The following is a 12811-nucleotide window of genomic DNA, read 5'->3' as shown; positions in this document are numbered from 1 at the left end:
ATTTATAACAGGGGCTACAGAAAAAGAGATTGAGGACTCTGTGTCCTCAAATCTCTTTTTCTATTTTAAAAGGGAAATATCAGGGGTCTGTTTAGACCCCCAATATTTCCCCAAAGCCCCTAAAAGTAAAGTAAAAAATATTTAATAAAAATGAATAAAAAAAACTTATATATATATATACAAGTTTATAAAAATAAAATATTTTTTAAAAATTGATAAAGTTAGAATAAAAACATGTTCGGTTTTCGGCCTGACATTTTTTTCATTTCGGTTTCATTTTGGTTTTGAAATTTTCGTTTAGGTGCACATAAGCTTTCTGCTCCAACTCTTGGCAATTAAGCAGTTGTTGTTGTTGAGAAAGCCATGTTAGAAGGGCCTTGCATATAAAGTGCAGTAACCTAAACCAGGGAATACTTTGTTAATGGAAATATGTGCATTAGAGGTTGACTGGCACTTGCTTAGGTAGGTATATTCTTTAATGGTTAGTATGCTATGAGGTTTTGACTAGTATAACCTGAAGGAGGCAGTATGATAATCACTTCAATAAATGTGCAATATTGTGCAGTGTTAAAATACATACAACATGAAGCTCCAGGACTATCACAAAATTCAGTTTGGAATATTTTAAGTAAATTGCCTTTTAACTGGATGGCCCTTTTAAGAAAACACATTGCTCTCTTCATTTTTGTAGAAGTACACGATGTCTGGCTGATCAAACTTGCTATGATACACTATGCCTTGTATCCAACAAATAGAGGAATACCCTCAGGTGCAGGAAGCTGATTTGTCAGTTGTTATTTATGATATTCAAGTACCGCTGCAGTGTGTAGTCAGAAAAAAAAGTGTCGGGTACACATAACAAACCCATTAATCATCATGTTTGTCCATCATGTTTGGCATGCTCGTTCAGTTGGATTTTTTTGCATGTTTATACAGTTTTCTCATGAAGCGCTTAATAATCAAAGCCTGAACGTTGGCCATCCCCTTTCCCATTTGCCCTCTACCCCCCACTGTCAGCACTGCACCCTTGGAAAAAATAAACCCAATATATTTACCTTTTTCTGAGTATCAATAGTGACATCACTGGCCCTATTAATCCTCCTCTTCCTGCTTCTGATATCTGCAGCATTCACCTGTGAGTCCTAGGTAGAGGCAGAGGCTTGACACCCTGGGATCATAGTAAGTGGGTTGAATGATGCTGGGCATCATTTGACCTGGAAGATTTGGGTCGCCATGTTGCTAGATCAATGAGTCCGCTGGGGACACTGCCTGGGATCAGGTGAGTATATCTGTCAGAGCTGTCAGAGCTCAGTAAGCATTGAGGGCAAAGCATCCACATGACATGCAGAAAATTCCCTTTCTTACAAGAAGAGGTGAACTATGGAAGCCTACATAATTGTCTTTTGACAGGTGCACTTTAACAACATACATGAAATAGCTGACTGAAAACACAACGTGCACAGCTCACCCCCTATCATGCGTCCCCACAATCCACACCGCGGTTGTGCTTTGTAGAGATGCATGTGGAATAAAGTTTGAATTTCTTTGGACGATTATCGTGTGCTGGTTCCACACATGAAATAGCTGCATTTGTAATAGTTTTTATTGTTGAACAACATAGAGCAACATGCAATTCTTTTTTTAAAAGGGTTCCTTTGAAATGACTTCTTCTTTGACTCTTTCAGCACAACAGGTTTGTATTGGACTGTAAGGACAAAGAGCCAGATGTCTTGTTTGTAGGGGACTCCATGGTGCAGTTAATGCAGCAGTATGAGGTAATGGGCTTTTCTTTTTGTTTTAACGTTACTAGGTTGCCTCTAAAATATGTAATGTGATGACTTTAGCTGCTTATTGTTAGCATTTATAGGCAATAAACTATTATTAGCACTTAACACATTTAGAGGGAATAGTGTTTTCTTAGACTAATAAACAGCTGAATGAGTCAGAGGAGTGATTCTTCCCTCTCCCTGTACGGCTCCATACAGAATTTTAGTAACAGAGAGAGTAGGAAAGCAAGCTGCTGTTGAGCTCTATTATTAGAACTCTTACAATGACCTGTTATACCATGGGTGCGCTCTATATCAAATGTTCATTCTTAAATATAGAACCTATCTAATGTAATAAAACCTATATTAATTAAAGGAGAATTATGAGGCGAGTGATTTTCATGCAGCCTCATAATCTGAGCCGACCTGTGACAATGAAACTGTCACAGGTCGGCTCAGTAGATTGGGAAGTGAGCGAACACATACCGTCGCTCGCTCACTTCTCGATCTATCCCTGCAGAGAGCCGTGACTGTCACTCACGGCTCCCTGTAGGGATTCCTCCCCGATCCTCCAGCGCTGACTGGCGGAACGGACGGGGGAGGGGGTGGGTACAGATGGCTCTGCCTCTAGGTAGGGAGAGCCAGCTATCACTCACGCAGCTGGGTGAATCTCGACAGGATTGTCGGGATCCGTCCCGGCTGCGGCGATCTCGGTATATAGTGAGCAATAGCTTGCTATATACTGAGCTTTGGGTCGGGGGAGGACGCTAGTGTATGTCCTCCTGTGACCCTTAGGAGAACTATGGGATAAAAAGGATGCCCCATAATTCTTTTAAGTAAGCACATAAACTGTGAAAGTCATATAGAAATGACTAAACAGGTTTGTAGCATATTGCTAAGTAAAAACAATAACAGAAACAATCATGATTAAAGGGCAACTTGTGTCACGGATGTAGGTATGCAGTCAGACATTGTACTAACGTCTCCAGTTTTCATAGTCTTACCTCTATGTCACCAGAGTTAGACCCAGTGCTCTCTGTAATCACCAATCTTCTGCAGTTCAGGTTTGTTAGAACACTTGTGCTTTGGGGTTTGACTGTTAATCGTTCATGCAATCCCAAAGCACTGTAGTATAAGAGCAGAATACTACTATTCACTGATAGACAAAGGTACTTGAAGGCATTTTCAAGCAAAAGCAGCCACAAATCATAATATGCAGGAGTACAAAGCAGTAAATATATTAAAAGGTATGTGACTTTAAAATGAGTTTGTGCCCAGACTATCCTCATTAAAGCATTTACATATTCTGAACAAGCAGTAAAAACACTTTAAAACAAGCCCTTATCCACCTCTGTAGCTGTAGGTATTGTGGAAAAATTCAATAGAATAGAAAAACCGAAATCTCTGTTCCTCTTCTCTTATTTTCTAAGGCAGGAAAAACTTGGCAGGCTGCCAGCTTTCTATTGTAAACAAACACCAGGTCCTTGTACACTGCTAGAAAGTCTTTATTGTGATGGTTGAGAATGAATGACTTCACAGTGCACGCAGCTACAAAGGTCAGTGAGGGCTTATTTAATCACCCTCACTTTTACTGCTTGTTATGAAATATGAATACTTGTCCATTGTCTTGACACAAGTGCATGTTGCCTTCTAAATTCTACTTGCCATCTTCTAAATAGGATATTTGTATTGACTGAATTTTGTAATATGTTTCCAAATGCTTTCTAGCCTCAGCGTTTATCTTTAGAACACAACAGGGGTATCTGTACTGAATAGTCCAAAACTCCCAATTCCAACTAAATCTATTCCAAAGTCCAGGGCAGCCCATACATTGCATATACCCTGTTTCCCCGAAAATAAGACCTACCTCAAAAATAAGACCTAGTACTATTTTTGGGAATTGCTAAAATATAAGACCTCCCTCGAAAATAAGACCTAGTTGTGACCATTGCCAGGGCCAGTGGTGGCATAAGGGGGAAGAGCCGTGGGAGTGGCAGGAGAGAATCAGCGGCGCCAACGAAGCCAGCGCTACAGGAAGCGAGGCGGCACCGGAGGGAGCAGAGCCGCATAAGCCGATGCCTCCTCTATAGCGCTGGCTCCTGTCACAGGCGGAGTGATACCAAATGCGCTCGGCCTGTGAGGAATCTATAGTGAAAGCGCGCTTCGCTCATTCGGGCCAGCGATTGGTTAGCAAATTGCTCTTGTGAAGGTACGGCACCCCTGATTGCCCTGATCACCATATCTTTGTACATGAATAAGTGTGGATTGTTGAACATTTAAAAAAAAAAAATAATAAGACCTGCCCCGAAAATAAGACCTAGTGTGTTTTTATTTGAGCCAAAAAAAATATAAGACAGTGCCTTATTTTCGGGGAAACACGGTAGTAGGTTGTTGGGTTTCAGGTGATGGGGAAAAAAGCAAGTGGCACCAAGATCAGCGTTGAATGCCCTGTCAAAAAGATCAAGTTAGATAATGCATTTAAATATCGTACAACAAAGGTATATGCAATAGATGGAAACCTACCATTTCTGTTCTCATCATGTAGTTTAGAGTCAGTGCTTTATTTTCAGGTTTTATTTTACAGTAATACCTTGGTTTACCAGTAACTTGGTTTGAGAGCGTTTTGCAAGACAAGCAAACATTTCTGAAAAATTTAGCCTTGATATACAAGCAATGTCTTGCAATAAGAGCAAAATTTTGTAGAAAAGCGCCACCCGAATAAGGCTGTAGCAGTGCGAGCGATGAGTCTGTTTAACGACAATGCAATGTCACATTGGATAGATTCCTTGTTAAGGTTTCACGAAATGAAAAAGATTCCATTGAGTCAAGAGATAGCAGTGATTCCGTTAGTGATAGTGAAAGTTGTCCTACACAATAATCCTTCTCTCTCTCGTCCCCCTCACACCAACCACAAAGGTACCTGTAATTGGTTTATTTTTCTTTATATTTTGTACAGTATTATATTATAGTACTGTATTGTAATCATTTTATATGAATATTTTTGGGTTGTGGAACGAATCATCTGAATTTCCATTATTTCCTATGGGGAAATTCGCTTTGATATGCAAGCGCTTTGGATTACAAGCATGCTGCCGGAACAAATTATGCTCGTAAACCAAGGTATTACTGTATATTAATATATAACCACCCTATATCTTCTACAGATTTGGAGGGAACTGTTCTCTCCACTGCATGCATTGAATTTTGGCATTGGTGGGGACACCACACGTCACGTTCTTTGGAGACTTCAAAATGGAGAACTAGAAAATATCAAACCGAAGGTAAGACCTTTTATATATTCTTGTTCCAATCTGGAATAAAAAATAAAAAAAGCTAACATTACTCAATTTGCATGTTAAATTGGCCTTTATTCTGTACTCAGGTTATTGTTATATGGATTGGCACCAATAACCATGAAAACTCCGCAGATGAAGTAGCTGGGGGAGTGGAAGCCATCATAAAACTCATTAACACGTTACAACCACAAGCCAAAATAATTATCATTGTAAGTAGAAAACCATAAAAAGCATCCAAACATGTTGTGTTTGCCAGGCTCTCCACATTTAAGGCCTATTGTATTTTGACAGACTTTTGCATTCTTACAAAAGTCTATGGGGATGGAAAAACTGCATGAAGCAAGTCATTGTAGGTCAGATAGTCAACTGCAGGTGAATGATTTCAGAAGCATTTTAACCCCTTCATGACTGAGGCCCTTTTTTCCATTTTTGCACCCATGTTATATTCCACATTTTAGGCCAGAAAATGACGTAAAACCCCCCAACATTATATATTTTCTGAATCCCAAGACCCTATAGAATAAAATGGTGGTAGTTGAAAATGTTTATGTTGCGCAATATTAGCGCAACTCCTTATTAAACCCCAAAATTTAGTGACAAATTTAATTAAATGCCCCAAAACACAAGAAATTACCCATTTTTTTAATGAAATATAAAAGATGAGGTTACAACGAGTAAAACGATACCCAACATGCCCAGTTTACAGATTGCGTGCGACCGTGAAACGGCGAAAAACTGCAGTACCCCAAAAAGTCAATAAAAGACACTTTAAAAGCCCCCACAGGTCATCAATTTAGAGATACCCCAAAATACTGGCCCTAGAATTATTGCTCTCACTCCGGCGTGCGCGGCGATACCCAACATGTGTAGCGCGTTCGTCGTTTTCATGCGTAGGCGCACCCGACGCGTGTTTACGTGGCGACGCGCGGGGGCGGGGTACTTTTTAACATTTTTTTTATTATTATTAGATTTATTTTATTTCATTTTAATTTTAAAAACTGTTTTGTTTTTTTTTACTTTACTTTGACTGCTATCACATGGGGGGGGGTTAAAATGATGTCATCAACACAAGCCCAAAACCAGTGACGCAGGCTATAAAGCCAAATTAAAGCTTATACCTTTTCTGGTTATTATAGTCCTATACCCCTGTATGTTATGACTTTTAACTTATTTTAAACTGAAAAAGAAGAGAGGGAATGCGTCTGACCAGCTCTTTGACTATGCACTGGACAGAGGTCAAACCCTGGTGACTTTTAGACCCATTTCACATGGGCTGATCAGAAGAAGATCCGTGCACAGATCCTCTCCTGATCAGAGCACTATGGAGCGGATGTCACCCCTGTGACATCCGTGTCCGTACAGTTTTTTTTCCTCCACCTTCCTCCACCTTGCGATGGAGGAGAAAATGGAAACTGCCAGACCCCATCTCGGTCTATGGGGAATATGATGTTAGAGGGACATATGTCCTTTTACATCATAATACCCACTATCCGGCAAAACAGATCTCTGATCCGTCTGTTTCTCCGCACTTGGATGGAGGCGGAGGTAACCATGTATAAAAGTACACCCGTCCATTTACACCACACGGCTGCCCATAGACTTGCATTGGGCATCCAATCGGGTCCGCCTGAAAAACTGACGGAGACCCCATTCGAGTGGCAGTATGAAAGGGGGCTTGGACTGTGCAGTCGTATTTAGAGACACTGCATAACTATATAGATATGCAAAACATAAATATGTATTCTGCTTGATCTATGTCTTTCCAAATGTTACTTTATTGCTTATTATTCGCATCATCTGCAGACTATACTTATTTTTTTATCCGATTAACCGATTAATCGAACGTAATAATCGGCTAACTAATCGATTTTGAAAATAATCGTTAGCTGCAGCTCTACTTATCGGTGTGGGACACCATTATCCTATTGTGGTGTGGTGTGGGGTGAAATGGTGTCACAAACATTTGGAAAGGTACGTGTCATGTAGAATAGATACTTTTGAATTTGAAATGGCAGGGAAATGTAATGGACTGTAAGGATCAGAAAGAAACATTAGGCACCTTTTTGTTTGTTTTAGTCTTTACGCTGTAAATTAAAGTATAATTACATCCACAGTTATTCCATTTGACACTTTTGGAGTTTTGTTAAACTCTGTTGTCCGTAAACCATGTTCAGCCTTTGCATATATCATGTAACATCATGGAATAGGAATACAAAATATATAAGGGCTCTATTGTCTAGGGCTGCTGCTAACGATTATTTTCAAAATCGATTAGTTAACCGATTATTACGTTCGATTAATCGGATAAAAAAAAATGGCTCCAGTGATGGACTACTAGTTTGTATTGAGATTGTGTCCATCACGTGAGCAAGCTTGGAACGGTGGAAGTAAAGTGTGGTGTGCAATATAATACATTATACAGTGGCGCAATGCAGAATACGAGCAGCTATAGAGGAATACAACAAATCCCAGCAATAGTACATGATACTATAGTGTACTATTGCTGAGATTTGTAGTCCTCTATAGCTGGTGGTATTCTGCATTGCGCTGTATAATGATTATACGGCGCAATGCAGAATACCCCCAGCTATAGATGACTACAAATCCCAGCAATATTACATTATACATACAGTGTATAATGCATTGCTGGGATTTGTATTCCTCTATAACTGATGGTATATTGCGCTATATATTATACAGCACAATATACCATCAACTATAGAGGAATACAAATCCAGGCAATACTTTAATACAGCACCATGTGTGTGTGTGTTGGGGGGGTGCAGGCTTACCTGAGCAGTCTCCCTGAGATTGTGAGCCTGTCTGGCAGGTGCCTTCCCCCCATGCCTGCTCTTCCTTCTTCATTGTGCCGATCGTGGATGGGCGGGCAGCAACGTGTCTGTGGCGCGAGTCCGTGAGACAGGGAGGTGAAGTATTGTGCGGTGAGCTGCAAGCAGGCCAACTAATCGAAATTCAACTAATTGATGATGGAAAACGTTGATAACGTTTTCCATCATCGATTATAATCAACTTGGTCGATTGTTGCAGCTCTACTATTGTCTACAAATGGGCCTTAAACTGATCAGGGAGATGCAAAACAATCCTGTGTTTCAACAGTTTTACATTTTCAAAATATTTTACGTGCTTGAACTTTTTGTTTCCACCCCTACAGGGATTACTGCCACGTGGAGAGAAGCCAAATCCACTGCGAGAGAAGAATACCCACGTCAACCAGCTCTTGCGCTCATGGCTCCCACGTCTTCCCGGAGTGCAGCTGCTGGACGCAGATTTTGGCTTTGTTCACTCGGATGGCACTATCTCTCGAAATGACCTGTTCGATTTCCTCCACCTCACGGCTATTGGCTATGCTAAGGTCTGCAGGCCACTACATGAACTGATTATGCAACTGCTGGAGGAAACCCCTGAGGAAAAACAAGTCACCCTGGCCTGAGCACCTCGTCATTCATCCTGTTGTCAGTGTTACATCATTGGCTGCCCCCCCCTTTCCCCCCTTCGCTCACTACAATTGCCTCAGCTGTACATCTACATGCTCAATGTATATACACCTGCTCAAATCCAACCTCTGCAAACCCCTTTTATTGTCTCCTGTATTATTGACCACTTAACATCATCGAAGCCTCCCCCATGGAGTCAGAGTTGCAGGATTGGGCTATGGATTGTTGACGTTGGCAGTGGTGGGATACCAAAAAATCATAGAGTGATGTAGGCTGTATATATCCATGGCTAATCTAGGAAGGAGAGAAACCTCCCATGAGAATTTGGCTGTGAAACCATTGTGAAGCCTTTGTGTAGTGTTTACATATATGCTGATGTTCAGGATTCCCCTCCCGAATCAGCAAATTCCCTATTTAATGCCACGCGTTTTCCTCTTTAGAACGACACCTTTTCAGGTGCCTGCAAAGGTTTACATAGGTGAAGGTTGTACCAGAGGCAACCCTGCTGTGAAAGGGGTACTAATACACAAAGCTAGAAGTGGGGTGCTTCTAATAAAGAAAAATCTAGCATTAAGAGTGTCCTCACTATTGTGGAAGTGGAACTGTCTGCAATTCAATCATGTCATTGCCGGTGCAGCCTGTACCAAATGGAAAAATACCCCTCGTTTATTTTATTACCTGTTAAGTTGTGTTCTGTAACTGTCCTCTTATCGCGCAGTGCATAAGCAGTCTTGGAAATGTACGTGAATCTAAATGTATTGCTTGTATGAATCCTTTATTGATAAAGTGTGTTGTGGTCAGGGACCAAAGCAGAAGTTACTGAAAATAGTCTGTCCTGAGAATTCAGATCATCGTCTGGGATGTCGGGCATTATGAGTTACAAAGTGGCTGAGTACGGAAGCCTAGAGCAATACGTAGCCATGACTCAACAATAAAGGGAGTGGTTTGGTGGAAGATTAAAGGGCCAATAAAAGCTGCAGATAGTTTATCTTGTAGTGTATTAAGCGCTGTCTGTGCCTCTCGGATCTGTACAGGTTTAGGACTCAGTTGTAGATTTTTGCATCTTCAGAGCTTTTGCTTCTGCATATAGCATAATGAATTGGATTGTTCCTCCTTTATTGTCATGTGTGTGTATGGAGAGAAGTTATAAAAATAACAATGATACCCTTGTCTCCGTCTTTCTGTTCTGAAAATCGGCAAATCTTGAACTGCAGAGAAAAGAGAAGACTTTCCGAGATAAAAGCGAATGTGCTTTTTACAAACCTTACAGCTTGCAGGGCCGACTCCAGCCTCCAGATGGCAGTGTGCCTCTGTTTAACGTGTATGTAAACCCTAATGCATTCTCTACATCTATGGACCGTTAAGCTGCAATATATTCAAGTTTTGAGTTTAGATGCAGTACAGGAAAATCAAAAACCTACCCTTGCAGTGGGGCTACTCCAGCACTGTAAGGGTTAAGTGCTTGTTTTGTCTAGGGGGTTCATTATTGGTCCTGTGGCAGTCAGCGCTCACCTCTGTCCCCCTCTTCTCTGGGTAGGAAATGTCCCTCGGCATCCTCATGTATAAGACTTGAGAAAACCAGTGGTCCTTAGACTTCCAGAGCCCAGAAGAGAAGAGGCTGCGGGGACTGGTCTAGCAGGCCAGAGGGAGCCAATGGGACAGAGGGCAAGGTAAGTAAGTCTGCTATATTTGAGTCCCTTAGACAAAATGAGCACTTAACCCTTGCACTGCAAGGGTAAGTTTCTGATTTCTGCAGGAGTTCTTCTCAGCCAGTGATGGAAGGATTACATATGGCAGCATGGGTCATGTTGCATCTACAAAACTAACACTATGTGATACATGGCAAAAAAAAACATTACATGGAAGTGCACATTACTCCTTACAGTCAAGCTCAAAATACATTGGGGGAATTTATCAAAACTGGAGCAGCTGTGCATGGCAACCAATCAGCTTCTCTCTTCAGTTTGCTTAGTTAAGATTTTAAAATGAAAGGGAGAAGCCAATTGGTTGCCGTGCACAGCTGCTCCACATTTTGTCTGCTCCAGTTTTGATAAATTCCCTTCACTATATTCCAGACCATTCAGCAAATGCAGAATTGTACATTTGAATTGTACATTGTATCCTCCATTTAGGATAGCATCACATAGACATAGCTGTATGAAGATTACATACAGATCAGTCCACATCCCAGCAAGTATAACAGAGGTCACGGCCACTCTGGGCACACAGTAATCCCACTGGGTAATGGCTGGTATTCTCCTGAAATGGTCTGACAACACTTCCTATTCTTGGGACTATGGTACAGCTTGTGCAACCAGATGTGGCACACAGGACATCGCCTATAATTTCACCCACTCAGAGAGAGCACACCTTGATCAAAGCTCCCTTGCTGCTGACTAATGATGCATGGGGGCTTGGTGTGAACCCAATTTGTCAGAGTTCTGACACGCTTCTCTTCTGGCCCAATCAGTTGTGGCTGGGACATTCCCTGCCCTGGGGCAACATGTCATAAAGGGGCAAAGAATGCCCCTGCTGCAACTGATCAGGGGGGGGATTGGCATCACAGTTGTGTGGGCTTGGGTGAACTCCGGCGAACATGATTCACATGAAGACCACACACACACACACACCAGTACTGTTGGCCCTTACAGATTTGGCAACAAAAGTAAATAGGGGTATAAATGAAGAGAAGAGGATACAAGGGTAATCATAAAGATGTATTGAATTTCCATATGTTCTATCCAACTTCTAATTATCATATTCATCTAGAAGTTTGTAAAATTACGTATTTAAGATGACCATAGGATGTACTTCCTCAATGCACTGACACAATTTCACTCATGGGATATGTAGTCTTGAGAAATGGAGATTGCATCACATCAAGCAGCAGAGAAAGATATGTTAAGCAGACTGGGAATCCTGGAAGTTGGTGAAAGTGATGGGTAGATGGAAGGAAGCATTCACTACAGAAAAGCAATTTTTTTTCAAGTAAGCTTTGATTGCATTATGAAATATAACTCTAGAATGTTTTCCTATTACAATGCTGATGTTATAACAGAAAGTATATGTTGGGACTTTACAACTCATTTAATGCAAGAAAAACCCATTAAAGAGATAGGAATGATTAGAAATGAGTGATCCAGTATAGGGGACTTGAGAAGTAGGGATGAGCTCCAAACCTGAACTCATCTCTATTGAGAAGTATAATGAATACCAGAACAGGTGAAATACCTGAAGATAACCTTGAGGTTGGAGGTATGAAGAGGATACAAAAGGGAGCCTGTAATTATGAGGGGAGGATAGGCAATGAGAGAACACAGGAGTGCATGATAAAAATAGGAGGAAGGAGACTCCGTATAATAAAGAGAAAGAACAGCGATCAATACTACAGGAATCAACAGAGGGTGAGGAAGAGAGTAGAAGAGGAGATGGTGGAATCAATATTATCCTTTGATTGAAGTGTGTGAGAAAGGTATACCCCCCTCCCTGCTATCCTGTGTGATTTTTTTTATTTAGAGTGCGGAAGGGATGTCAGGAGCTCCCCGTGGTGAAACCATTAGAAAAATCACACATAGAAAAATGAAAGAGTGGAATAAATGATAATGAGGAATTGGATATTAGAGATAGATGTAAGAGAAGGAGGGGCACTAGGGCAGGCAAGTAGGTACAAGAGATGAATACAAAAAAAAAAACTGAATTTGCAGAATTGTGTACACAAGAAATTCAGACACATTTTAAAATATTGGGAGAATACACTCTTCCCAATTCTCTGAGCTGTTGTGGGACACTAGACTCTATACCCAGAGCTGGGCAATCATGTAACCTAGCGTCTCTCAACCTTTTTTCAGTCACAACACCCTTTAAGAGTACGCAAAAGCTGAAGGCACCCTAAACTGTACAAAATAATATGTGGTTCCCCCAAAATCTTATCCTAACTAGGGACTTTAAAGTGACACTAAACTCAGGAGTTAAAGGAGAACTATGAGGTGAGTGCTTTTCACTCACCTCATAGTTCTAGCCGTGACAGGGGAGGGGATGGATTCCCCGCTCCGATCCGCCAGCGCTGACTGGTGGAACGGGAGGTGGCGGGTACAGCTGGCTCTGCCTCTAGATAGGCAGAGCCAGCTGTCAGTCACGCAGCTGGGCGGATCCCGGCACAATTGTCGGGATCCGCTTCAGCTGCAGCGTCTCAGTATACTGAGCTTAGTGTGACGGGAGGACACTAGTTTGTGTCCTCCCGTTACCCAACGGAGAACTATGGGGAAAACCCCCTGACCCCATAGTTCTCCTTTAA

The 12811-nt window shown here is 41.5% G+C and overlaps 1 protein-coding gene across 2 annotated transcripts in view; it reads left to right on the top strand.

Moving 5' to 3' along the window:
- The window catches only part of PAFAH1B2 (platelet activating factor acetylhydrolase 1b catalytic subunit 2), a 20500-nt gene extending 10830 nt beyond the window's left edge, over nt 1-9670 (top strand). The window contains exons 1-4 of one of the 2 annotated variants that reach the window (XM_018568641.1): nt 1677-1775; nt 4931-5047; nt 5149-5271; nt 8235-9670. In XM_018568641.1, coding sequence (XP_018424143.1) covers nt 1749-1775; nt 4931-5047; nt 5149-5271; nt 8235-8513 — 546 coding nt within the window. In that variant the 5' untranslated portion in view covers nt 1677-1748 and the 3' untranslated portion in view covers nt 8514-9670. Of the gene's footprint in view, nt 1-1676; nt 1776-4930; nt 5048-5148; nt 5272-8234 lie in introns of those variants that run through there. The other variant, XM_018568640.1, reaches the window with a different exon arrangement.
- Nucleotides 9671-12811: the final 3141 nt, after the last annotated feature.

Source organism: Nanorana parkeri, unplaced genomic scaffold, assembly GCF_000935625.1.
Source record: "Nanorana parkeri isolate BGI_ZX_2015 unplaced genomic scaffold, ASM93562v1 scaffold1222, whole genome shotgun sequence".
NCBI lineage: Eukaryota > Metazoa > Chordata > Amphibia > Anura > Dicroglossidae > Nanorana > Nanorana parkeri.
The sequence above is the reverse complement of the archived record's forward strand: the minus strand, read 5'-3'. Positions and strand labels throughout refer to the sequence as shown.